General features: G+C 48.9%; 1 protein-coding gene across 5 annotated transcripts; it reads left to right on the top strand.

Moving 5' to 3' along the window:
- On the top strand, positions 1 to 26441 carry MAVS (mitochondrial antiviral signaling protein). Of its 5 annotated transcripts, none has more exons than XM_077766936.1 (8): positions 1 to 650; positions 5930 to 6137; positions 17657 to 17843; positions 19292 to 19466; positions 20700 to 20875; positions 21578 to 21734; positions 23492 to 23991; positions 24893 to 26441. In XM_077766936.1, the coding sequence occupies exons 3-8, from the start codon at positions 17727 to 17729 to the stop codon at positions 25328 to 25330; spliced, it is 1563 nt and encodes a 520-aa protein (XP_077623062.1). In that variant the 5' UTR covers positions 1 to 650; positions 5930 to 6137; positions 17657 to 17726; the 3' UTR covers positions 25331 to 26441. The 5 variants fall into 5 exon arrangements, with proteins under 5 accessions (XP_077623062.1, XP_077623060.1, XP_077623064.1 ...); XM_077766934.1 differs by lacking the exons at positions 1 to 650; positions 5930 to 6137 and adding exons at positions 12717 to 12877; positions 13314 to 13417; XM_077766937.1 differs by lacking the exons at positions 1 to 650; positions 5930 to 6137 and adding an exon at positions 12826 to 12877.
- The last annotated feature ends 834 nt before the right edge of the window (positions 26442 to 27275 follow it).

The raw sequence follows: 27275 nt of genomic DNA, 5'->3' as shown, positions 1-27275 counted from the left end.
CAGACAGAAACAACAGACTGCCTCTGTTATCTCTCAAGGATGGTAGGCCCAGGACCACATGTCCCTCTCCCAGATGATAAGCTACTTGTGACAGCAAAGGAAGCAATATGCAAGTTTCCTGTTTCAAGCCCCCTGCGTTCAGAACTTCTGCTGGCTTGCCTTCTACACTGCTGTTAATGTAAAGGAATGATCTTTCTCTCCGGTGATTGGGTGTTAGCATAGGCTTGTGATTTCTGCCACCAGGAACACTGAGTAAAAAAGTGGTTAGAACTCCTCCTTTCTCTGAAAAAATCTCCTGGGTTTATGAAGCCTAGCAGTGGTCAGAGCAACACCTTCTACATCCACCCCGATTATGCAGGTCATGGCAGCTTGAGGGTCCAGAAATCTTTGGCCCAGCAAAGACTCTGCCTGGAGCTGGAGATGGCAGCACAGCGTTTACTCTCTGGGCATTGCTTGGTGTGGACACTTGATCCAAAGTAAAAGACATTAAAACCCTTTGACGGGTTTCTGGCTCATGTGTTCCTGTGGTATCCACGTGATGAAAACGAAGTCATTTCTGGCCAAGAGAGGAAAACTTACCGATCTTGCTCATCACCTTTGTCATCAGCCACCTACCTACAGGATTTTGACATACCTTGAAGAGCCTTTCTGTGAGTTATTTACTAATTAAAAATGGGGAAATAGTAAATTATAGTGGAGAGACCTGGAGGGTGCCCCCTTTATCAAATGACCAAAGTGAACATCCCCCATGATGGCATCATGCTGTCCTCCCTGATTGCAGGAAGGGCACAACACTTGTGAGCGTTAGGCATGCTTAACCTGAATCTGATCAGGAGGAAACTTTTTTTTTTTTTAAATGTTTTATTTATTTCTAGGAGAGAGAGAGAGAGACAGCGTGAGCAGGGGAGGGTCAGAGAGAGAAGGAGTCACCGACTGAAACAGGCACCAGGCTCTAAGCTGGCAGTCAGCACAGAGCCCGAAGTGGGGCTTGAACCCACGAACCGAGAGATCATGACCTAAGCGAAAGTTGGACGCTTAACCGACTAAGCCACCCAGGCGCCCCTGATCAGGAGGAAACTTGAGCCAAACCCAAAGGGAGGGTAATTGTGGCTTGTGTTCTTCAAAACCATCAAGGCAGTGAAAGGCTGAGGAACTGGGTTAGATGAAAGGAGACCATGACACCCCAAGGAAGTGATGGCCACAGGCTGGACCCTGAGTCGGGAGAAACGCTGTTACTGTCAGGGCACCATTGGGACAACTCTGGGACCTGGAAGCCACAGGCCTGCAAGGGATCCATGGGTAGAGTTCCGGATGATGCAGACTTGGGTGGGAAAAATAATTACATCTTTTTCACTAATCACTAACTGAAATTAATATCACCCTCCCTCTTTTTTTTGGAAAATGTATACAGTTATATCAGGTACGAATGGCATACAATGAGCTGCCATAAGGGTAAATAAATACAATTTTTTTTTGTTTAATAACGGAGATAGCTGCTTCTCCCCTCACCTTAGAATGTCATCTTAAAAAATGTCGGAGGCCCGACTCTTTGGTCAGGAATTTGATAAACTGAGCTGGATTTTACGATGCAGGCCTTCTGGCCCTACAGCTCTGTTCATGGAGCTCTAAAAGCAATTCAGGAGTCTCTTACGAGGGGGACAGGAAACTTTTCCAAAGTTTATTCATTTGTCTCCCAAGGGAGGAGAGGCATTTAAGTGTATAAAATTTAAGTACAAAATACATGAACTGCTCCCCAGACTTTGTAGTGTGTCCTGGTGTACCTGTGCGTGTGTGAGCTGACTGCATTTTTGGTAATGGTATTTTCTGTCTCCTCTGTGTGGGGGTCCAGGGATCTGTCTGCTGACAGGATTCTTTATTTCCCAGCCATCACACGTATTTTTACATGTACAATTTGATGAGATTTGACATATGTTTATACCTAAACCATCATCACAGTCCAGGTAATGAACATATCCATCATCCCCCAATTACAAAGTTGCCTTTTGTAGTTTCCTTGGTTTTTATTTTTTTTTTATTTTTTTTTATTTTTTAATGTTTTATTTATTTCTAGGCGAGAGAGAGAGAGAGACAGCGTGAGCAGGGAAGGGTCAGAGAGAGAGGGAGTCACAGACTCTGAAATAAGCTCCAGGCTCTGAGCTGGCAGTCAGCACAGAGCCCGACGCGGGGCTCGAACCCACGAACCGCGAGATCATGACCGAAGCGAAAGTCGGACGCTTAACCGACTAAGCCACCCAGGCGCCCCTGTAGTTTCCTTGGTTTTTAAATGTTGGCCACCAGAGACAATGGCATTAGCAGAATCTAAGCCTTGGTCACTAAAAGGAATTATGGGTATTTTCATATCACAATAAAGATACCTCAGATTATCATTTATGCATAAAACTACTTAAACATTTGTTTAATAGTTTAATGATTGTATTTCAGTGTAATTGGGATTTTTTTTTTTTTTTTTTTAAATCCTGTGTATCTTTAATGCCTTTAAAAACACTACTCTGTCCTCTGGACTTTACCAGACAATACAAGGGGTCATTGGCCTGAACCAGGTTAAGCACTCATACTCTAAAGAAGCAGAATAGCCCCACACATGAGCCCCTTGTGTTTTGGCCTCTAGAGCCTTCTCTACAGGCCAGTCCGCATCTGGCTACCCCAAAAGGAAGCCAAACAGTGGATGTGCATTGAACTTCCCCAGTGCTTTTTATTGCCTCATTCTTAATGCAAACAAAGTTCGCCAGACAGGGGAAAGACTGCAACGCAAAAGAGAAATTAAATAAGCTAACAGCAAAAACTGGCTTCAGAGGAAAATCATGCAGGGAATATTAGAAAAAAATTTTTTAAGAATAAAGTTTATTCATTTATTATTGCTGAGAGAGAAAAAACACGCAAGCAAGCGACACACACAACTGGGGAAGGGGTAAAGAGGGAGAGAGACACAGAATCTGAAGCAGGTTCCAGGCTCTAAGCTGTCAGCACAGAGCGCAACACGAGGCTCGAACTCACGAACCTTGAGATCATGACCTGAGCTGAAGTTGGATGCTTATCTGACTGAGCCACCCTGGCGCCCTGAAAAAAAAAAATGGTTTTTAAGGCTCTCTAATTACTACTCTCAGTAATTAGATTCAGGAAGATATTACATCCATAAGGCAAGGATGGAACATCAGAGAATAAGAATGAATTCTCAGAAAATAAAGACATTATTGCTTAATTAAAAACTAATTTGAAGATCTGGAAAATAAAGGAACCCAGGAAGCAAGGCAAAATAAAGGAACAGAAAAGGTGAGAGAGAGAATCTTAACTGCTTTACACAGAAAATAAACAGGGTACTTAGGATTTGCTGACTAGTTCCAGGAGTTAGGGGTATGGTGTGTGCTGTGGCCTAGTGTAGCAGACTGCCCTGACTTCTCATTCCACCCTTTATTCACACCCATGCACTGTGGCTTTACATCACCTTCTGGAAGAGTTGGCCTCTATTTCCACTCCCCTTTAACCTGGGCCACACTTAGTGACTTACTTTGCCCAGCAGAATGTGGCAGAAGTGAAATACCATATTGGAGCCCAGGCCTAAAGAGCATTTTGAGCTCTCTCTCAGGGACCTGCCCAGCCATGATGAAAACAAGCCTAGGCCAGCCTGCTGGAGAATGACAGACCACAGAGAACAGAGATGATCCATCCCAGCTGAGCCCATCTTAGGCCGCTCAGTTCCCAACAGAATTGGCAACTGGTATGAGGGGAGCCCAAAGAAGATGAGAGCTGCCTAGCTAAGCCCAGTCCCAAATCAACAACCTGCAGAATGGTGAACTAAATAAATAAATGGTTGCTATTTTGGTCAGTTACATTTTGGGATACCTTTTTTAAAAAGATTTTATTTTTCATCTTTATTTCAATCTCTACACCCAACATAGAACTAGAACTCACAACCCATGCTCCACAGACCGAGCCAGCCAGGCACCCCTGAGATAGCTTTTTCACTCAGTAAAAGCCAACTGATACAACTGGCTCCCTCTGCCTCCTTACATAGGGTGCTTTCCTGTATTTCACAGAGGCTGAAAGGTGAAGAAAAGCTACACCTTCCAGATTCCTTTGCAGCTAGAGTTAAGAATATAAAATGAGATCTGACAATTAGATGCCCCATCAGAGATTTGGGGAATAAAGGTTATCTTTCTACCCACAGCAAGGACACAAATATGTGAAGGTCTAAAGACAGACTTGGCATTCCTGCATCCACTTGACATTGAGACAGAGCTGTGTGGAGCTGGGGACCGACCTTCTCACTTACAACTATGGTTATAGTAACGTGGTCTTGAGCTCAGTTACTCCTTTGGGGACCTCCTGCTGCCTGCAGTCCTCCACCCCACCCCCCACCCCCAACAGCCACCAATTTTGAAACAAACTAATTCTCTGTATTACATTCCTTCCTGTGGGGGGGAAAACAAACTGGCCTTATTAAGTGTTGGTAAAGAAGAGCGCTGGATTGACTCACCTGAAACCATCAATAGATGGCTGGTCAGGTTTAAAGTGATGAACCACTTTGGAGAATGGCTTGGCAACTTCTAGTTAAGCTAGATATATATACCCTGTTGCCCATCAATTTTTAAATGACTACATAGTTCCACAAAAAGATTTCTTCATGAATGTTCATAGTGGCTTTATTGCTACTAGCCCAAACAAACCCAGAGAAGCCCAAATATTCCATAGAAAATGGATTGAATAAACATATTGTGGTATATTCATATAATAGAATACTACTCAGCACCAGAAAGAACAAATGCAACAACTAATACATGCAGCAAGATAGATTGATGTCAAAAACGTGTAGGGATGCCTGGGTCAGTGGAGCATACAACCATACAACTCTTGATCTCAGGGTTATGAGTTGGAGCACGTTGTTGGGGGTAGAGATTACTAAAAAAAAAAAAAAAAGATGGGTGAAAGATGCCAGACACAAAACAGCATGTATCCTTTGATTTCATTTATATTAAATTCAAGAACAGGTAGAATAACTATGGTGATGGACTCAGAATAATGGATTGGGGTTAAGATTGATAAAAGAGTATAAGGGAACTTTCTGGAGAAGTTGGAAATATTGTAGGTTTTGATCCAGATGCTGATATTTACTTAGATAAAAATTAATCAAGTGGAACACTTAAGATTGATACATTTCACAGAAGGTAAATTATGCTTTAAGAAACAAAACCCTTGGGGGCGCCTGGGTGGCTTAGTCGGTTAAGCGTCCGACTTTCGCTTAGGTCATGATCTCGCGGTTCGTGGGTTCGGGTCCCGCGTCGGGCTCTGTGCTGACTGCCAGCTCAGAGCCTGGAGCCTGTTTCAGCCTGTGACTCCCTGTCTCTCTGACCCTCCTCTGCTCACGCTGTCTCTCTCTCTCTCCTAGAAATAAATAAATTAAAAAAAAAACATTAAAAAAATAGAAACAAAACCCTTGGGGCACCTGGGTGGCTCAGTTGGTTAAGCATCCAATTTCGGCTCAGGTCATGATCTCACCGTTTGTGGGTTTGAGCCCTGTGTAGGGCTCTGTGCTAACAGCTCGGAGCCTGGAGCCCTGCTTTGAATTCTGCGTCTCCTTCTCTCTCTCTGCCCCTTCCCTGCTCTCTCTCTCAAAAATAAACAAATATTAAAAAAAAAAAAGCCACCCTTACATGCAAAAAATAATTACAGTAGTATCTGTTTTCTGCACTGAGTTCCAGATCCTAGAGGAGGAACCCTAGGACAAGAGACTGCAAAGGGGCTGAAAGCAAGCAGGGCACCAGCTGTGTGGCAGGAAGCTGGAGCCATGGAGGGGTGTGGTCAGGGGGAAAGCTCCTGTATTGTGAGAGGCCCGTGAATTTTAGGAACTCTGGGAACTTGGAAGCCACATCCTCCCCATGCACTCATTTGCTTGTTTTTCCACAATTCTCAGGTCAAAGACTGTTGCCAAGCAACTTATGTCAGTGGTTCTCAGAAGAAAGGGTGGGACAGCAGCCCCTGAGTGGCAGGTGACCAGCAACACAATGCCCTGAGGCTGGTGAGGAGACCATGCTGACCACAGGGGCTAAGCCCTGGAGAAGCTCCCTGCAGGAGGGACTGACTTTCAAGTGGAGCAAGCCCTCTTCTGAGACCAGTTAGAGGTAAGGAGCTCATGCCAGTTCCTGTTATGTCCAGAGAGCTCATGTGGCTGGTCAAGGCTGCTTCTGGAAGCCAGAGGACTCAGAGGCCCATTATTGTAGGAAAGAAAATACTAGAAGAAAAGACACCGGAGTGTCGCTAGCAATTTTTCCTGAGTGGTAGCCTTCCGAGTACAGATTTTGCTTTTCTCCCTCAGGCATTTTTGGTTTTCTCCATATCAACTATACAAGCATATAAGTTCCCCCTAGCTTTTACTGAAAATATATTAATTTTTTGGCAATGAAATTGGCAGTGTGAAAAATAAAATAGTTTAAATAATAACAGTTTGAAAACTTATCGGAAATAAGGTTGTAAAGGCAGAGTTTATATTTTGTTTTTCAGTCTTGGAGAGTTCCCTGAAGGGACTCAGACATGAGAACATTTCCGTTTTGGGGCCCTCTGTCACTAATCTTTGGGTCTGACTCTACTCTCTGGGGGAAACACGAGCTGGTGGTTGCTGAATTATCACATGTCAGCCACAGCCCTCCTTGGAGCACTGGCCTGGGGACTTGGGCCACCTGTCAGGTTATGAGCTTTAAAGGGGAGGAATGCTCCAGAGGCCCTCACTGGATGGGGGTGGCACCTGGGATATAGATCACTCTCTTGCCCTTCCACTAATAAATGGACAGTGATCAGTAAACTACACGGAGAGAGAGAGAGAGAGAGAGAGAGAGAGAGAAACCTAGAAACAGACTTTTAACTACAGAGACAAACTGATGGTTACCAGAGGGGAGGGGGGGAAGGGTGATACAGGTGATGGGGATTAAGAGCACACTTATTTTGGTGAACACTGAGTAATGTAGATAAGTGTTGAATCACTATATCGTACACCTGAAACTAATATAACACTGTATGTTATATTTCATTTACAAATTTTTCATTTTGAAATAATTTCAGGCCTACAGAACAGTTGCAAAAATAATAAAATGTTTACATCTTACGTAATCATAGTATGATGATCAAAACCAGAAAATTAACACAGACTATTACTAACTAATCCAAGCCTCAGTTGTCCCACCAATGTCCTTTTTTCTTTTTTTAATGTTTATTTAATTTTGAGACAGAGCACAAGTGGGGTAGGGGGAGACATGGGATCTAAAGCAGGCACTAGGCTCTGAGCTCTTAATAGAGAGCCAGATTTGGAGCTCAAACTCATACACTGTGAGATGATCTGAGCCTAAGTCAGATGCTTAACCAATTGAACTACCCAGGTGCCCCCCCCTTTTTTTTGTTTTGGGGTCTGATTCAGGATCCCACATTGCTTTCAGTTGTTGTTATGTCTCTTTATTCTTGTTTAATCAGGAATAGGTCCTCAATCTTTCCTTATCTTTCTATCCATGGCCTTGGCAGTTTTGGAGAGTTGTTCTGTAGATCACTAGTGCTGTCTAGTACACTTTTTTTTTTTAAAATTTTAACTGTCCTATAGGATTTTCTGCAGTGATAGAAATGCACAATATCTGTGCTGTACAATATGACAGCTATTAGCCATACAAAAAGAGCATCTGAAATGTGGCTACTGGGGCTGAGGAACTGAGTTTTACATTTTATTTAATTTGTAGGAAATGGCTACTGTGCAAAATGACTACCGTATTGAACTGGACAGCTGTTGAATGTCCCTCATTTTGGGTTTATTTGACATTTCTTCATGATTGGCTTCAGATTATGAATTTTGGCAAGCATACCAAAGATGAGATGATGTGCCCTTCTTTGGGACCCAGATAAAAGGTGGCAGGAAACAACCGAGGCCAGGATTTTCATTGTGGTAACATATACATAACATAAAATTTACCATTTTCATCACTTTTAAGTGTACATTCATTGGCGTTAAGCACATTCACATTGTTGTGCATCCATCTCCAGAACTTTTTCATCTGCCCGAACTGAAACTCTGTACCCATTGAACACTGACTCTTCATTCTCCATTGCCCCAAGCTCCTAGAAACTACTACTCTACTTTCTGGCTACTACTATGAGTTTGACTATTCTAGATACCTCATGTAAGTGGAATCAGACAATATTTGTCATTTCGTGACTGCTTTATTTAACTTAGTGCAATGTTTTCAAAGTTCATCCATGTTATAGTATGTGTTAGAATTGCGTTCCTTTTTAAGGCTGAATACTATTCTATGTACATACCACATTTTGTTTATCCATCCATCAATAGACATTTGAGTTGCTTCTACCTTTTGGTTATGAATGTGGGTGTATGCATATGTGTTCAAGTCCCTGTGTTCATTTCTTTGGGTATGTACCCAGAAGTAGACTGGCTGGATCATATTGTAATTCTATTTTTGAATTTTTGGGGAGCTGCCATACTGTTTTCCATAGCAGCTGCACCATTTCACATTCCCACCAGTAATGGACAGGGTTCCAATGTCTCCATATCCTTGCCAACACTTGTCATTTTCTGTTTGTTTGTCTTATAATAGCCATCCTAAATATTTATATCTGCTAGAGACCAAAGGTTTATGTTTCTCCTTGTTTATATTTTGAAACCTAATCCCCAAAGTGATGGTATTTGTGGATGGTATCATTGGGAGGTGATTTGGGTCATAAGGGTGAAGCACTCATGAATAGAATTAGTACTCTTTTAAAAGAAACCCCAGAGAGCTCCCTTGCCCCTTCCAACATGTGAGGACACAGCAAGAAGACTGTCTGTGAAGCAGCAAGTGGGCCCTTATCAGACACCAAATCTGCTGGCACCTTGATTTTGTACTCCAGCCTCCAGAACTGACATAAATGTTTGCTGTCTGAGCCACCCAGTATATGGTATTTTTGTTCTAGCAGCCCAAATGGACTAAGATAATATCTTACTGTGTTTTTGAGGAAGCTGTTTTTTTTTTTTTTTTAATGTCTTGGGAGGTCCAGACAGGGGTAGAGACTGGGATGACAGCTGCATTTGGAAGCCAGTCACCACACTCCCGATGTTGTTCATGCAAGAATTAGATATGAGGTCATGGATTTGGAGTAGGTAGCAAGGAGAAGTAATTCTTGAACCGATCGACATTCACTCTGCCTTGGCTAAACAAGGCAGAGCTGGCTTTATTACAGTGAGTTGAGTTCAGGTGTGACATTAACATTTTTGTAAATGCTGAATGTTGGGAAATATCCCAAGTAAAGTAATAAAATCTCATCTGAAAAATGTTCAGACATTTTCCTGTGATCTAGTTTGGGAGCACTGGCTTTCGAGACCAGTATGTACTCGGGCATTTGCGTGTGACCTTGGTCAAACCTCTTAATCTCTCAGTTGTCATTCTTTCATTTTTAAGTTGCAGTATAAAGTGTAACAATCCTATACCAACAATGAAACGACGGAAAGAGAAATCAAGGAATCGATCCCATTTACAATTGCACCAAAACCCATAAAATACCCAGGAATAAACATAACCAAAGAGGTGAAAAATCTATACACTGAAAACTATAGAAAGCTGATGAAGGAAATTGAAGAAGACACACACACACACACAAAGGAGAAATATTCCCTGCTTCTGGATAGGAAGAACAGATATTGTTAAAATGTCAATACTACCCAAAGCAATCTACATATTTAATGCAATCCCTAACAAAATAACACCAGCATTCTTCACAGAGCTAGAACAAACAATGCTAATATTTGTATGGAATCAGAAAAGACCTTGAATAGCCAAAGCAATCTTGAAAAAGAAAACCAAAGTAGGAGGCATCACAATCCAGGCTTCAATCTGTATTACAAAGCTATAATCATCAAGGCAATATGGTACTGGCACAAAAACAGACACTCAGATCAATGGAACACAGTAGAGAACCGAGAAATGGACCCACAAACGTATGGCTAACTCCTCTTTGACAAAGCAGGGAAGAATATTCAGTGGAATAAAGACAGCCTCTTCAGCAAGTGGTGCTGGGAAAACTGGACAGCGACTTGCAGAAAAATGAACATGGATCACTTCCTTACACCATACACAAAAATCAACTAAAAATGGATGAAAGACCTAAATGTAAGACAGGAAGCCATCAAAATCCTCGAGGAGAAAGCAGGCAAGAACCTCTTTGACCCTGGCTGCGGCAACTTCTTACTCAACACGTCTCCAGAGGCAAGGGAAACAAAAGCAAAAATGAACTATTGGGACCTCAACAAAATAAAAAGCTTCTGCACAGCAAAGGAAACAATCAATCAGCAAAACTAAAAGGCAACTAACAGAATGGGAGAAGATATTTGCAAATGACATATCAGATAAAGGGTTGGTATCCGAAATCTATAAAGAACTTATCAAATTCAGCACCCAAAAAACAAATAATCCAGTGAAGAAATGGGCTAAAGACATGAACAGACACTTCTCCAAAGAAGACATCCAGGTGGCCAACTGACACATGAAACGATGCTCAACATCACTCATCATCAGGGAAATACAAATCAAAACCGCAGTGAGATACCACCTCACACCCGTCAGAGTGGCTAAAATCAATAAGTCAGGCAACAACAGATGCTGGCGAGGATGCGGACAAAGAGGATCTCTTTTGCACTGGTGGTGGGAATGCAAACTGGTGCAGCCACTCTGGAAAACAGTATGGAGATTCCTCAGAAAATTAAAAATAGAACTATCCTATGACCCAGCGATTGCACTACTAGGTATTTATCCAAGGGATACAGGTGTGCTGTTTCAAAGGGACACATGCACTGCCAATGTTTATAGTAGCAGTATCAACAATAGCCAAAGTATGGAAAGAGCCCAAATGTCCATCGACAGATGAATGGATAAAGAAGATGTAGTATATAGATATACAATGGAGTATTACTCAGCAATCAACAAGAATGAAATCTTACCATTTGCAACAACATGGATGCAACTAGAGGGTATCATGCTAAGCAGAATTAGTCAGATAAAGACAAATAGCATATGACTTCAGTCCTATGAGGACTTTAAGATACAAAGCAGATGAACATAAGGGAAGGGAAACAAAAATAATATAAAAACAGGGAGGGGGACAAAAACATAAGAGACTCTTAAATATGGAGATAAAACAGAGGGTTACTGGACGGGTTGTGGGAGGGGGGATGGGCTAAATGGGTAAGGGACATTAAGGAATCTACTCTTGAAATCATTGTTGCACCTATGCTAACTAACCTGGATGTAAATTTAAAAAATTAAAAAAACCATCACAAGAAAAAAAAAACACATTACCACACACTAAAAAAAGGTGTAACAATCCTGTGTACAGCTGATGCATTTTTATATATTCACAAGCCCTTGTACCTGCCACTCATATCAAGATACACAAGTTTCCATCCCCTACAAAGGTTCCCATGTACCCCACCACAGAAGTAACCAGTGAATGATTTCTATTTATGTAGATGAGATTTGCCTGTTTTTGAACCTTGCCTTACCTTGCAACTAGAGGAACAGACATCATGTACTCTTTGTGCTTGACTTAGTTAGCCATAGTGTCCATTTATCCTGGTGAGATTCACCCATGTTATGTGTATTAACTGATTGTTCTTTTTCACTGCTGTATAATATTCCACAATGTGAGAACATTGCAGTTTGTCTCCTCATTCTCCTGCTGATAGACCTTTGGGTTGTTTCCATAGCTTGCCTATTGTGAGCAAAACCACTAGGAACATTAGTTATTGTGCATGTTTTTAATTTTTTTATGTTTATTTTTGAGAGAGAGAGCATGAGCAGGGGCAGGGCAGAAAGAGAGGGGGACAGGGAATCTGAAGCAGGCTCCAGGCTCTGAGCTGTCAGCATAGAGCCAGTTGGGGGGGAGGGGCTCAAACCCACAAGCTATGAGATCATTATCATGACCTGAGCCAAAGTCGGATACTCAAGGGACCGAGCTGCCCAGGTGTCCCATATTGTGCATAGTTTTAGATGGATACACAGCCAGGAGTGGTGGCTGGGTGATAGAGTTGGCATGTTTCACTTCAGTAAGAACTGCCAAACATTTTCTGAAGTCTTTTAATCCCTCTTTAAAACAGGGAAAATAAATCTCTGCCCGGTTATTGTGAGAGTAGTGGCTCTAAGGTATACGACTTTAAGTAAGCCTGTACCTGGAACACAGTGGGGGCTCAATAATTGCTGGCCTCTGCTTGAAGCACTGTGGGGAGGTACCTGCCCCAGACCCTTGGGCAGAGAGGCCTTTCCCACACGGCACTCAAGAACCACACCCAGGAGGCTGGGCAAGCCGACAGTGGCGCCCCTGCCCAGCTTTCCTCTACCCAGCCCCCGTCCACCGTGATTCTGGTTCCTCGGGCCCAGCATTGGCGTCGCGCCCGTGTGAACTTTGGTGTCACTCGATATTTATTGAGCAATGTATGTCAGGCCCTGGGCACCCAGGTACAAACGACATAATGACTCTTACTCCTCAAATTACTGGGCAGGAGGAGCAGGAAGCATGGGGACCACTGACTCCGAGGTCGGCCATCCACTTGGATTCTAGCCAGACTCTGGATTTCTCCTAGCTGAAGACAAACACGGGAAGAAAACCACGTTGTCTTCTGTCCCCCTCCCCTGCCCCCGGCAGGAACACAGGTCGTTCCGAAGCGCCAGTCCAGCAAGTCCAGGCCTCCCAGGCCAAAGCCAAGTATCCACCCGCGAAGCCCCGCCCCGCCGTCTGGCCAATGGCCGCGCGGTCCCGCCCTTTCCCATCCTCCCCGCCCTGTGGGGAAGGGTTCCGGCCTGTCTGGGGAGGTCGGCCTGTCGCCGGGTCGTGGCTACCGGAGGTAAGCTAGCCGCCCCGGGCGCTCGGTCCCGTCGGCTCAGAGCGCGCGGACGCCTCCCCGGGAGGTGACCAGCGGCGGCAAAAGCCGAGTATGGACTCAGAGTCCGCCGGGGCGCACGGGGTCTGGGGCCCGCGGGGGTCCGGGGACAGGACTGGCAGCACGCGGCTGGGGGAGAGCTGGTCCTAAGGGCACGCGCGGTTCGCGGCAGCTAGAGCTCCACGAGCCTCAGCCAGCACCGGGGGTGTCTGCTGGGGCTGCAAGGGAGGTTGTNCAGCCGCTGGCAGGGCCAGGGTGACCCCGGGACGAGGCCTAGCCAGGAGATGCGCCAACTTCCCCGAGCCGCTGCCACCCCTTGGGGTCCGGGCCGCCGTCCTTCCCGAGGTCTTGACAATTCTCGGCGATGACACCTGCTCAGAACAGCCTCCCGCCTCCGCAGGCCTGGTCCCATCCAGGAATCCGAGCCAAAGCAGGGAGACCTCGCCCCTCCTGCCCGAAGATTATTTCTTTCCGGGACGCACTCAGAGCCTCCGAGGCTGTCGGGTAGGAAACTCTCCTCGCAGCGTTGGTCCGCCCTTCTCTGAGACCGCTAGGAGGTGCTAGGAAGACATTGAAGAAAAAAAGAAACACAACCTCCCCCCGCCCCCCACCGAACAACCACGTTCTCCTTCTGCGCTCTGTGGAGCCTCAATAACTTCTCGAAGGATAGTCAGCTACCTGAGAACCGTGACTGCTGTAGAGGGCAGGTTAGAATGCGCTCAGCCTTGTCAGAACGATGTCCATTTCGCCCAAAAGTACTAAATATAGCAGCCTCCCAGGGGCACCCTCACCTAGCGACCCCCCTCATCCAGGCAGTGGCCTTGGTCCCTCTAGGGCTGTGAGTCACAGTTGCCGCAGCTGTCCCCATGTTCTGCAAGGTGTATAGTGAGCGGCAAGGAGGCAACAAGTCCTGAGTTCAAATCCTGTCCCAGTCACTGGTCTGCCAGTGCAACCTGGCATCATTTCTCCTCTCCTAAATGAAAGAAACCCAGGATATGCCTGCCTAAGTGGACCGTCAATAAATGTGAACAAACATGGGTTTCCTTTCTTTTCGGTTGGAGCATGTTATATTTCCATAGTCCCCAAACTGTGTGACTAAGGGCTCAGATGCAGAACAACCGTGTTACCTGATTCTGTCCTGGTACCTCCCGGGATGCCATGGGAGGGAAGGAGAAAAGGGTCACTTAGTCACCATAGTGTTCTTTGCACATCTCCTGAAGGCTCAGAGGACTCCCACCCCACCTCCTTGATCCTCTTGACCTCTGTCATTAACACTTGCCCCACCAGGAATGTAGCACCTGGTGGGGCTGGCAAAGGGAGGCAGACATACGAGGCTATGAGGCCGGTAGACAGGACTTTTGCCCCCTTTCCAATGTGGTGAGGGACTGGCGGCCTCAGCTCTGCTCTGCAGCACTGTCTCCTAGAGTCCCACCCAGACAGACACCACATTTTTGCTCCAGGCTGACCCTCTCTCTTCTGATCCCTTCCTTCCCAGAAAACCCACTTGGGCACCTAATAACCTCTTAAGCTTTTTCTTTTTTTTAATTTTTAAAAAACTGTTTTATTTATTTCTGAGAGAGACAGCATGAGCAGGGGAGGGTCAGAGAGAGAGGGAGACACAGAATATGAAACAGACTCCAGGTTCTGAGCTGTCAGCACAGAGCCCGACGCGGGGCTCGAACCCACAAACCACGAGATCATGACCTGAGCCGAAGCAGGTCACTTAACCGACTGAGCCACTCAGGCACCCCCTCTTAAGCTTTTTCGAAATGGATCTTTGGAGTCCTTTCTGTGGCACAACTTGCCCACCTGATTCTCTGGCTTGATAAATGGCACCATCCATGTACCTAGTGCCTGAGGAATCATCCTTGATCCTACTTTCCTCTTCATGTCCCACATGTACAACACACTAGGAATCCAGCCACCTTTCCCCGCCTCCATGGCTGGCATTCTGGCCATACCTATCACGTGGCCCCCTGCTTTAACCTCCTGATTTGTCCTCCTTCCTGGTCCCTCCACAGTCTATCTCTTAACAACTACCAATGAGGTCTTTAACATAAATCAAATCCTCTCCCTTCCCTGCTCAGAAGCTTCTAATGGCTCCCCATTTCATTCCAAAGAAAAAACCCCAAAACTCAAGTCTTTTCCTGCAACACCCCACAGAAGCCAACCTCCTTGACCTTGATCTCAGCCCCTCCCTTTAGTTTTTTAAACCTGGACCACCCAGACCTGCTCTCTGTTCTTTCTTTATTTAAAAAAAATTTTTTAAAATGTTTTATTATTTCTGAGAGAGANAGAACAACCGTGTTACCTGATTCTGTCCTGGTACCTCCCGGGATGCCATGGGAGGGAAGGAGAAAAGGGTCACTTAGTCACCATAGTGTTCTTTGCACATCTCCTGAAGGCTCAGAGGACTCCCACCCCACCTCCTTGATCCTCTTGACCTCTGTCATTAACACTTGCCCCACCAGGAATGTAGCACCTGGTGGGGCTGGCAAAGGGAGGCAGACATACGAGGCTATGAGGCCGGTAGACAGGACTTTTGCCCCCTTTCCAATGTGGTGAGGGACTGGCGGCCTCAGCTCTGCTCTGCAGCACTGTCTCCTAGAGTCCCACCCAGACAGACACCACATTTTTGCTCCAGGCTGACCCTCTCTCTTCTGATCCCTTCCTTCCCAGAAAACCCACTTGGGCACCTAATAACCTCTTAAGCTTTTTCTTTTTTTTAATTTTTAAAAAACTGTTTTATTTATTTCTGAGAGAGACAGCATGAGCAGGGGAGGGTCAGAGAGAGAGGGAGACACAGAATATGAAACAGACTCCAGGTTCTGAGCTGTCAGCACAGAGCCCGACGCGGGGCTCGAACCCACAAACCACGAGATCATGACCTGAGCCGAAGCAGGTCACTTAACCGACTGAGCCACTCAGGCACCCCCTCTTAAGCTTTTTCGAAATGGATCTTTGGAGTCCTTTCTGTGGCACAACTTGCCCACCTGATTCTCTGGCTTGATAAATGGCACCATCCATGTACCTAGTGCCTGAGGAATCATCCTTGATCCTACTTTCCTCTTCATGTCCCACATGTACAACACACTAGGAATCCAGCCACCTTTCCCCGCCTCCATGGCTGGCATTCTGGCCATACCTATCACGTGGCCCCCTGCTTTAACCTCCTGATTTGTCCTCCTTCCTGGTCCCTCCACAGTCTATCTCTTAACAACTACCAATGAGGTCTTTAACATAAATCAAATCCTCTCCCTTCCCTGCTCAGAAGCTTCTAATGGCTCCCCATTTCATTCCAAAGAAAAAACCCCAAAACTCAAGTCTTTTCCTGCAACACCCCACAGAAGCCAACCTCCTTGACCTTGATCTCAGCCCCTCCCTTTAGTTTTTTAAACCTGGACCACCCAGACCTGCTCTCTGTTCTTTCTTTATTTAAAAAAAATTTTTTAAAATGTTTTATTATTTCTGAGAGAGAGAGAGAGAGACAGCATGAGCAAGGGAGGGTCAGAGAGAGAGACACGGGGATACAGAATCTGAAACAGCCTCCAGGCTCTGAGCTGGCAGTCAGCACAGAGCCCGACACGGGGCTCAAACCCACGAACCATGAGATCATGACTTGAGCCGAAGTCAGACGCTTAACCGACTGAGCCACCCAGGCGCCCCTGCTCTCTGTTCTTTAAATATGTCAAGCTTATTTCCACCCGAGGGCTTCTAATTTGCTGTGCCCTCTGACCAAAACACTGGTCTCACAGCCCAGAATGGCTCGTCTCAAATGTCATTAATTCAGAAAGACTTCTGACCAACTCTGCCTATGAAGCATGCCCTTCTCTGGGAGTTCTGTCTTCTTATCCTGTTTTATTTTCTTTATAACCTTGATTATTAATTGAAATTCTTATTTATATGTATATTTACTGATTTGTTATCTGTCCCACCTCAATAGAATATAAATTGGATGATGGCAGAGATCTTGTCCCTCTTATTCCCTACAGCTCTCCCTGAGGGGGGAAGCAGGTAAGAAATTTGCAGACAGCCCCATCTATAATTGCAAATTGTGGTAAGTGCTACTTAAGGCAATTGCTTGTAATTGAGGCGCTTGTAAATGTCAAGCTTACTAGGTTGAACTATTGTATTGTCAAAATAAGCTCTCTGAGCCGTTTTAGGGGTGAAGACAAGCCTGGAAAAGACTGGTAATTTGCCCCAGATCACACATAGTGATTGGAACTCAGTCTCCTACCCTAAGAACATGTATGTGGCAAACTTTAATGGTGGGCCTGCAATCATGTTCTGGAAAGAAACTGATCATGAAGCCTGAAGAGCTACAAACTAGCAAGCTCTTCATTTCTTGGTACTTCATTTTCTTCACCTTTAAAGTAGCATGATCCCATTATTATCATTTTGGGCTTTTTTTTTTTCCTAGTACACCCCAAAGCAGCAGCACTTCTTGCTTTCAGTGATGAGGGTCACATATCGACCTTAGGACAATAGCAGGGAGTCAGAACCCTCTGCAAATACCAACCAACCTACAGGGCAGAAATGGAGCCTAGATCTTCTGGATCTTATTTCTTTTGGTCATCAATTCATTTTTTATTTTTTGAGGGCCCCTGGACTTGGCCAATAATAAAATTGGATGATTAAAGAAAGAAGCAACACATTCCAAAGAGTTGAGAAAGAAAGAAGTAATTGCCTTTGGGCCGATCCCACTCCCAACTCTGTTGCTATATGTGGTGTGTTTTCTTCCAGCCTTTTATCCCCCTCTCAGTCCGTCCTTTTTTGGGCCAGAGCCCTCTGTCACTTCAGAACCTGGACAGCAATGACGTTTGCCGAGGACGAGACCTTCAAGTATATCCGCAAACATTACAGCAATTTTGGTCGTATTCATGTTCCGGAGATTCTGCCTTATCTGTCCTGCCTCACAATAAGTGACCAGGTGAGCTGGGGCATGACAGCCAGCCACTGACTCAGGGCAGGGCTGTGCGCTTCCCCCAAAGTCAGGGCCAACTCCTTCCTTCTCCATCATTGCCTGCATCCTGCTTCCTGACCTTGACGCTTCTCTAACTTTGCTGAATAAAGTGTAGGTCAGGATGGCCTTTCCAACATGGCTGGGCGCCCTCTCGTGTCCATTTGGTGAAGTGCTTAAAAAAATACGGTGCCAGCTGCCCGAGATTTCTGGACTTCAATCCCTTCTGCTTCCGTGGGAACCTTCCTTTTCTTCGGTCTGTCTTGTCATTACTCCTGCTCAGTTTTTGCTCCATTCTCCTTGTCATGGAGTCCTGTCCTAGCAGGGAGTCCAGGGCTCGGTTTTGAGAGTTCGTGGGAGCCAGACCACCCTAGTCTCTCAGAACTGGCTGTGGTCCCAAGTGAAGCGGGGCCAGCGGCCTCCAAGTTTCAGCTGCTTCCAGATGGCCCGGGCCCCCTGCTGCCTCCACGGGGCTGAGGTGGCAACGGTGAGGTGGCCATGGCGGTGGAGAGGCCTGTGGCTGATGGGGTTTGCTCCCCCGCCTTGCATCTGGGGGGCTTGTGGGACTGCGGAGTGACCAGTTCTGCAGTAAATGTTTTCTGTGAGTTTTCACTTCTGCTGTCTGGTTGCTTGTCTGCATGTGGGAATTCAGGCTGCACGTAGGATTTAAAACCTCTGCCACCCCGATTCCTCATCGGAACCTCCCAGTGCCCCGTCCTCCTGATTCTTAGTCAGCTCCCTCTCTTCTCCTTTGGCCTTCTTTCTTTCTTTCTTTTTTCTTTTTTTTTAAAATGTTTTATTTATTTCCAGGAGAAAGAGAGAGAGAGACAGCGTGAGCAGGGGAGGGTCAGAGAGAGAGGGAGACACAGACTCTGAAACAGGCTCCAGGCTCTGAGCTGGCAGTCAGCACAGAGCCCGACGCGGGGCTCGAACCCACGAACCGCGAGGTCATGACCTAAGCGAAAGTCGGACGCTTTACCGACTAAGCCACCCAGGCGCCCCTCCTTTTGCCTTCTTTCATCTCCTGTTCCCTATGCACCCTTTTCCTCCTCTGCTAATCCAAACCCTTTCTTTTTGCCTTGGGAGCTACATAAACAAACCCTAGGCTTTGGTGACAAACGAACTGGGTTGGGACTCCTGTCCTACAGCTGTAAGATCTTTGTTACCTTACTTCTGCCAGGTTCCTCCCCAGTAGAGTAGGGTAATGGCATTCACGCAGAGTCCTGAGCTCAGAGCCTGGCACACAGTAAGGGCCTACTTTCCGGAAGCTGCCTTGCCTTGTCCTGGGCTCTGACCTGGTTTCACATGGCTGCCTCGCACTTGTGGCTACTTGGTATCTCTCTCCAGCTGTCCCTTCCTGAGTGTGGAAGGGGCCAGGGCCACCTGGCTTGAGCAGGGCATCTGGCTGTGCCTTCCAGGACCGACTGCGGGCCCACTGCCAGCTCTGGGGGAACCAGGGCACCCTCTGGGAGCTCTTCGACAGTCTTCGGCGGCGGACTGGCTGGGTGGAATCCTTCATCAAGGCGCTGAGGATCTGTGAGCTGACTGCGCTTGCTAACGAAGTGGCCTCTGTCTACCAGAGCAACCTGCTCGGTGAGCTTCTTGCCCTGGCCCTCCTCACGGAACTCCTGTCTGTTCCCCTGGCCTCTACTCTGCCTGTTCCCTCACCCCTGCACCTCCTGCCTTCCACTGTCGCCTTCCTTCCCATCACTCCTGGGCAGTGGACAAACCTGGGTGTCCAGCTTAGCCTCTTGTTAGCCATGTCCCTTTGGTGAAGTACCTTAATTTCCCTAAGCCTCAGACTTCTCCTCTGTAAAATGGGGCTAATGGCCAGACATCTACATCACAGGGCTGAGGTGGATACCATGGGACAATGGATGGCGTGCTGAGTGCTTAGCTGGGGCTGGGTACCTCCCATGTGCTCAGCAAATGGGGCTTCCTCTAATTTTTGTGGCTGTGGCATTTGCCTCCCATCCCTTTCTCACTTCCTCCTGTCTCTTCTCCCTCAGTTCACCTTCCCTCTCTCCATTCCTCTCTTCTCTTCCCCTCCCTTCATGTCTCCTCTTTCTTCCTCCCTAATGGGTTCCTTCTTCCTTTCCCTCACCTCTTCCTCTCCCCCTAGCTTCCCCTGGAGCCTTCTAGGTCCCCCACTCCAGCTGCCCAGTTACTCCTCAGCTCCCTTTCAGTGCTCCCTGCCAGGCCAAGTGCCCAGAGGGGTCTGGTGAGGGCAGGTCTGAGGGGACAAGAAAGGAGAAAACTCAAGCCAGCCCTATTTATGTTTTGGACTAGAGATGACTGCTGAGACCCTGCTCTCAGATTTAAAGCCTTAGAACAGCCCCCCACCCCCACCCCCCGCCCTGTTTGCTTTTTTTCCTCCCTTCTTTCTTGAGGAAACAGTGTCAGATCAGGGGTTAGTTAGGGGTGAGAGGTCAGGTTGGGGGTTGGTTAGGGGTGATAGCCACCCACAAAGAGGAGAAGAAAGCCACTGGGTTCCAGAATGCTGGGGACAGAGAAGTGGTGACTGCTGACCCTGTCTGGGTTGTAAGAAGCCTGGGTTGTGAGGCACCCCGCATGCTCCCCAACCCCATTCCCCACCCCACTCCTTCTACCCCTTCTTGTCTTTGTCCTCCCTACTTCCTCTCTCCCTCCTGATACGGCCTCCCACTCAGTGAATCTTGTCTCTTCTAAGGAGTACATCCCACCTCAGGACAGCTTTTGGAGCTGTCGGGGGCCTATAGCCATGGGGGTCCAGGAGCACCCAGGCCTCTCCTGTCACTGGGAGCTCCCCTGACTCCTCCTTGGCCTCACTGTACCTTTGTCCTCCAGGGGTCCCAAAGAACCACCCCGCAGCCTCACTCGAGCCACAGTTAGCTCCTGCTCAGGTGCCGGGGCCCCCCATACCTGCCGTGGCCCCCAGCGCCCCCCACAACGGCTACAGAGAGGAGGAGCCAAGTTTCCCCATGCCTGTCCAGGAAACTCAGCCACCAGAGTCCCTGGGAGAGGTGCGTGCGTCCTCACATCTAGTCTGGGTCCCTGCTTTTGTGTTTCTGATTGGCCAGCCTCTAGAAGCTCTCTCCTGCTCCCACCACAAGTCATGCCTGACCTCTGCTCAGAACCTTAGGGCTCCCCAAATGGAGATATGCCCCAGACCAGCTCTCAGACTGCTGACTAGGGCCTCACCCTATGGCATCCCCCAACCCTCTTAGCAACCAGCTGTGAGCTCCCAGTTTGGAGGTCTTTGCAGTGGTCCGTGTAAGATGTTGAGCTGGATCGAAGGACCAGAGAATGACCAGTGGAGGAGTACTGGGGAAGCAGGAGGTGATGGGGTAGAGGGTAGATGGAGTAGTTATTGCCAGTAAAGTCAAGTTTGGGGGGGAAATGGCTGATTCTATTGAGATGTGATGAGCTGGCAGCAGGGTGTTCAGGAGACACCCGACCATGGACCTGAAGCCCAAGAAAGGGGCCTGTGCAGTGGCCTCAGAGAGGGGGACCTTTGATAGTACCAGGCAGATGCCTGGAGACTCCCCATGGGATGGTGTGTGTCCTCTGTGAGGTAGGTTCCTGTAGACAGAGGGTCTGGCAATGATCAAAGCCGGGGCGAGGGGCTTCCTTGGGTTCTGTGCTCCGTGGCGCTGGCCGAGGCCAGTAAGAGATGCCTGCTCCTGGGAGAAGCAGCTGCCTCATTTGCATTTTCCCTCGTGCAGAGTTCAAAGAAAGTCCCGCAGACACCCAGTTCTGGGGCTGTCCTGAGGAGGCCAGCTGGCCCCCCAGAGCCCTCCTCTGACATGGCAGCCCTCAGCCCTCTGACCTCCATTGGGCATCAGGAGGAGGACGCAGAACCGGGCAGGGCCCGCACGGCAGGTATGTGTGTGATCTGGAGCTTTAGGGCCTCTCTGACTTCCCAGAGAGGGTGAAGACTAGAGTTGCCCCCCTGGCTTCCTTGGACAGGAGGCGAGGGTGGGAATAAAGGGAGTTCACCCCAGGAGCAACCCAATTCCTTGAGGGTATATCAGTTTTTTTCTATGTAACAACCCATTCCAACATTTAGTAACTTCAAATATGACCATTTAGCCCGTGATTCAGTGGGTCAGCAACCTGGGCTGGCTCAGGGTAGACTTTTGGATGTTGGCTGGATCCCCTCTTGCGTACATACCGGCACGCATGCACACGCTGCCTGCTTACGCCTGTTGGCAGGGGCACCTTGGTTCTCTTCAGTGAGTCTTCATCTTTCAGCAATCAATTATGTTTCCTGGCAGCTGAGCAGAATTCTGAGAGAGCAGGCTCCTGGGGCAAAGGCCCGACACTGGCAGCGTTCCGTCCTGCCTCATTCTGTGGGCCCCGGCCAGTCCCGAGGCCAGCCCAGAGTCAAGGAGTAGAGAACAGACCCCATCTCTAGACGAGAGGACTGACGGTCACATTGCAGAGGAAGTGGGTACAGGCAGGGGAAGAGCATTAGGGCCACTTGTGGACTCTCCTGAGAGGACCCTGTGGGGTTCACCAGGACCTGGAAGACAGTGTGGAAGAGCCAGGCCACCTACTGGCAGGGGCCCTTAGAGCCCTTAGGTGCTGCCCTACCCCTAGTGGGGCTCTAGCTCCCAGTGAATCACTAAAACTTCTCAGTCCCCAGAGGAAGTATGATTTTCATCAGCTAAGGGCCTGGACCCCAAAACCAGATCTCAGTTCCCACCCCTGGGAATATAGGGCTGTTCACTCTGACTTCCCAGGCTGGCATCTCTCTGCTCCATTGTTTGCTAAACTGTATTCCATGTGACACTATCGTCTGACCAGCCTTTGGTGCCCCTGGGACAGCCACAAGGCACTTGAACAGTTAAAGGCTCTGAGAAGCCATCTTAGTGCCCTTCACTCCTTTTACCCCAAGCACTCATTTTTACTTTGCAGTGTCAGCTTGCCAATGGGCACCTTTCAGGAAATGCTGCTGTGGACCAGGGAGGCAGAGGGCACTTAGATTTCAATACGTGCATGGACACAGGTCCCATGAGGTTCTGTGGTGTCAGATTTTGGTGGGGGCGGGGTGATATATCAGAATTACGCGTGGCCTTTGTCGGCCGTAGGGCCTGGCACGTGTGTTCTCAGAGTTCCATGGACCATCTGGATATAAATGCCTTTATGGGCTGTCACCACCTGCTGAGCCACCATGCTGCCCCTGGTCCTGATCCAGGATGGCTCCTGCTGGCGGGAGAGGGGAAGGTAGCAGAGCATCCAACATCCCACCAAGCTAATGAGCAGACACAGGAGGAAAGGAGGGTGTCCCAGGCAGGAGAAGAAAGAGGAGAGGATAATTAATGATCTTCAACCTCCTGGATGCTGTTAAGGGGAGGGACCATTCATTCTTATGAGAGAACAGACTCGGCTTTAGGTCAAGGACTAAGGATAGAAAGGGCCGAGGATGTGCCTGCAGCTGTTGGACCTCGGGGCCTGGGAGCAATGCCCAAAGGGACTGTGGAGACTCCATGCGTAGGATGTTGGGAGGCCTGGACACAGTAGGGACTTGAGCTTGGGCACCGAGACCTTCTCAGCTCTCTGATCCCAGGGTGACTCTGATTTTAGGGTAATGGTCCTGTGGATTTGTGTTTCTCCTTTTATTTTGCCACCTGCAGGTGTGGCCTCCAGCCCCACGTCACCCTATGGGCCCGTGTCTCCGACGGTCTCCTTCCAGCCACTGAGCCGTTCCATTCCCAGGGCCAGCCGCTTGCCAGTATCAGCCCCACCCACTGGCACCTCCTTCTCTTCCCCTGGCTTGGCCTCTGCAGGGGGTGCTGGTGACCACGGGGAGGCTACCATCTGCACTGGGGCTGGGGTGTCCACCAGCTCATTGACCACCAGCACAGCACCCTCCAAAGTGCCTGCCAACTCAGCATTTGATAGAACGATGCCTTCCAAGCTGCCCACCAGCTCGAAACCCTCTGGTACAATGTCTACTAACGTGCTCACCAGTCTGCCACCATCCAAACTGCCTATCAACTCCACACGTGCTGGCACAGTGGCACCCAACGTGCCTACTGGCTTGGTGCCTGACCACAGGATGTCCACAAGCACAGCGCCCACCAAGGTGGCTGCCAACACAGTGTCCCCCGTCGAGAGCAGCATATCCGCAGAGGTGAGCCTTTGCCTCTCTACTAGTGATCCAGGTTTTCACCCTGAGCTCTATCCCTGGACCCTTTCCAGGCTCCATTCTGTCTCCAGCCTGGGCTATTCCAGGGCTTCTTTTTGAGGGTATAGGGGTAGCTGAGACCCAGCCTCTTCTGGACCCCACACCAAATCCTTTAGAGTAATCATGAGAGCTCTTGCATGTGGATTCCTAGGAGGGCTGGGTGTGGCGGCCACCCCCACTGGTCATGTGCATCAACCCATTCAGAGCTCGAAGCTGCACATTAAGCCGAGCAGCAGCATTTTGCAGATGAGGGAACTGTAAGCTGATGGCCTGTCTGCCTCGATGCCTTGCTCTTCACCCTGGGATATCCAGTCTGCTTCTCCATTATCAGGACTTTATGGATAGCAGTCTCAGCCTGAGGCAGCCACGCTGACCCAACAGCCCCCTACGGCTGCCGCCTCTGGGCCAGCATATCTAGCCCTGCTCCCGTTGTCTGCCTGGAAGAACCAAGTCCAAGGGACCCGTTAGGCACATGGCCAGGCCGCTAGCCCTGTGGCTGCTCCATAGCCCTCAGCCCCGGCAGAATGTCGAAGCAGGATGGGGCCACAGCTGCCGAGGGCTCCAGGAGCGTGGGGGCAGTGAGTGGGGAGGCAGGCCAGTGAGTAGGGAGAAGGGTACCTTGGAGAAAGTCACCACTAATACCGCTGCAGAGGCTGGACCCTCCTCTCTCACTGCCATCCTGCACCATCATTGGGTTGGGTCTCCGAGAGAGGGTGACCTCCTCCGCTTACTATGGGCTGGGCATTGGAGGGTTGGGATGCTAGTTCATTCCCTGGCTGGGAATGGGGCCACCCACTTGGGTGTCCGGCCATCCCCGGTCCCTTCCAGCCCCTCCTTTCTTTCTCAGGAGACTCCTCCAGTGGCTCCAGAGCCCACAGGCACCTCCACCGGAGACAGCTTACCCGGGCCAGACCACAGCTCTGCCACCTGGGGCTGCGAGTCGGAGCTGAGCAAGCCCGGCCGGCTGGTCTCCCACATAGACAGCGAGCCGTTCTCAGGCTGCTCTGCAGATCTGGCCCTCAGCTGCAGCAAGTCCTTGGGCACAGGGCCCGACAACGCCCCGGAGGAGAATGAGTACCAGTCAATGGATTCCATCAGGATCCAAGTGGCCCAGGATCCCAGCGTCGACCTGATGGAGGGTGGTCTCAGGCCTCCTGCTGCCCCGCAGCCCCCGGGCAGGGAGGAGGTTGTCCCAGTCGGTTCCATTGCTCCATTGCTTGGGGCAGCTGTGGCCGGGGTTCTCTTGGCCACGCTCTTTGCCGTGCTGTATAGGCGGCGCGTGTGAAGCCCCTCGGGCCTCCCTCTCCTGAGTCTGCTCCCTTCCCTGCGGGGCGTCTAGCCCAGGCGTGGACTGTGCTGTCTCCCTGTCTTGTCCCTTTCATGGGGCTCGTGGAGCCTGGGTCTGAGGAGTGCCAGGGGGCTGGGTGCAGCCCAGATTTCTGTCCCAGCCCATGCCCTCCCCATGTCTTCCAGACCTCACTCACCGTGCAATCTGGGCTGCGGCCTTTATTCTCTGGAGGAGGTGAGGTACCTCCATCCAGACTCTATCCCTGTTTGCTCAAGTCCACAGATCAGGTGGTGCTGCTAGATCATGCAGGGGGTCAGAAACACCCCCCATTCTGCCCTGTGCCTGGCAGCCAGCAGATGTGCATGGTGGGGGACCCCCCAGGACCTTGCTCCAGACCCTAAAAGCCTCAGGAACGTCAGCACAATCCACCTCCAGGGATCCGGCTGCTTGAGGTCCCCCAAGAAGTGGGGGACGTTCAGAGGTTCCCCTGGACCCCTGGGGAACCTAAGGCAGCTGCTAGGCCTGAGGACTGTCTCTGAAGCCCCTCTCCAGCCTTCTCACCCCCGTCTTCCCTTTCCCTCCCTCTGGTCTCCATGGTCTTTAGCTTGGTGGTGGTGGGGAAGGGGGTTTGGGGGGGAGAGGCCTGCCAGGGTGAGCTCAGGCCAAGGTTTGGATTTCAGCTCCACCCCTTCCTGTGCTGTGTGGCCTTAACAGGATGATCAGACTTCTCTGGTTTTGCTTCCCCACATGGCCAGTGAGTATCATGGCTCATTTCCACTGGGCTCTTCTGAGATTGAAGCACGCAAGTTGTTTGTCAAGTGCCTGCCTTCCGCCAGAGCAGGTGACTGCTGATAGCTTCCCGTACCTCTCCCCTGCTCAGCCCGGGAGACATGAGGGTGTAAGAAGCAGAATGCCTGGTGGGTAAGGGTGCAACTCTGTAGTGTGGGGTGGCCTGGGCCTGCACCCACTTGAAATTTCACTCTGTGCTCTGTCACTGTGCTCTCTATTAACTTCTCTGTGCCTCAGTTTCCTCAGCTGTCAAACGAGGATGAATAGTAAAATTTTATATGTAGATGAAAATAAATTTTCTAGTGTGATGAGGATTAAATGAGTTTATCTATATGAATCTTAGAATGGTTCCTGGCATTTATTAAGTGTTGGATGCATGTTGCTGTAAATGTGGAGGGGCTGGAGAGCTTGGCTACACCTTATGAGGCAGATTCAGACCCTGCTACCTTCTCTCACCCTCTTTATATTTGCTCCTTACTCATCCCGTGCATTGAGGAGTCGGGGAGTGGGGAGGGAGTCATGTCTACAGGCGAAGCTGTGCAGGGTGGGGGTTGGGGCCCCAGCATATCTTCATGGGTTCTTTTCAGGCAGTCCTCTCTGGATAAGAAGCAGGCATAGGAGCCCCAGAAGCCACTTCCAGTCCTGTGCTCTGCAAGAGACAGACAGCACCCTGGGGAGATGCTGGGGTAGTAGCTGTGTAATTCCCCCTCCCCAAACTGTCAGCTGGTAAGTTTTGTACCAGACTTTGGCTGGTATGGTCTTTTTTTGTAAAAAAAAAAAAAGGTCACTGCCCTAGGGGGCTTCAGTGACCTCTACCTTAAATGACCTGTCCCTTTCCCTCTGAATTTCTTTTCAACCCTCCCGCCCTGCACCCTAAAATCAGGAGAGGTCCCTACCCAAGCTGTCTGCACCACTCCCCATCACCCTTCCTCTCAACCAGCCCTCTGTGCCCTCCTTCATTATCAGATACCCAGGTCAGTAAGCAATTCATGGACAGGTACCAGTTTTAGTATTTTTTAAATTTTCATTCATTCATTCATTCATTCATTCATTCATTCATTCATTCATTCAAAGTAATCTCTACACCCAACATGAGGCTCCAACTCATAATCCCAAGATCAGGAGTCACATGCTCTACTGACTAAGCCAGCCA

The sequence above is a fragment of the Crocuta crocuta genome, unplaced genomic scaffold (assembly GCF_008692635.1).
Source record: "Crocuta crocuta isolate KB4526 unplaced genomic scaffold, BGI_CrCroc_1.0 scaffold15, whole genome shotgun sequence".
Taxonomy (NCBI): Eukaryota; Metazoa; Chordata; class Mammalia; order Carnivora; family Hyaenidae; genus Crocuta; species Crocuta crocuta.
This window is presented reverse-complemented; position numbering and strand designations above follow the sequence as displayed.

Excerpts from the sequence above, each read along its gene's own strand:
- MAVS (XM_077766934.1), top strand. The coding sequence starts at position 12,776 with ATGGCCGCGCGGTCCCGCCCTTTCCCATCCTCCCCGCCCTGTGGGGAA. Across the intron at positions 19,467-20,699 it reads CTACCAGAGCAACCTGCTCG|GGGTCCCAAAGAACCACCCC; the intron begins GTGAGCTTCTTG and ends TTTGTCCTCCAG. Across the intron at positions 20,876-21,577 it reads CACCAGAGTCCCTGGGAGAG|AGTTCAAAGAAAGTCCCGCA; the intron begins GTGCGTGCGTCC and ends TCCCTCGTGCAG.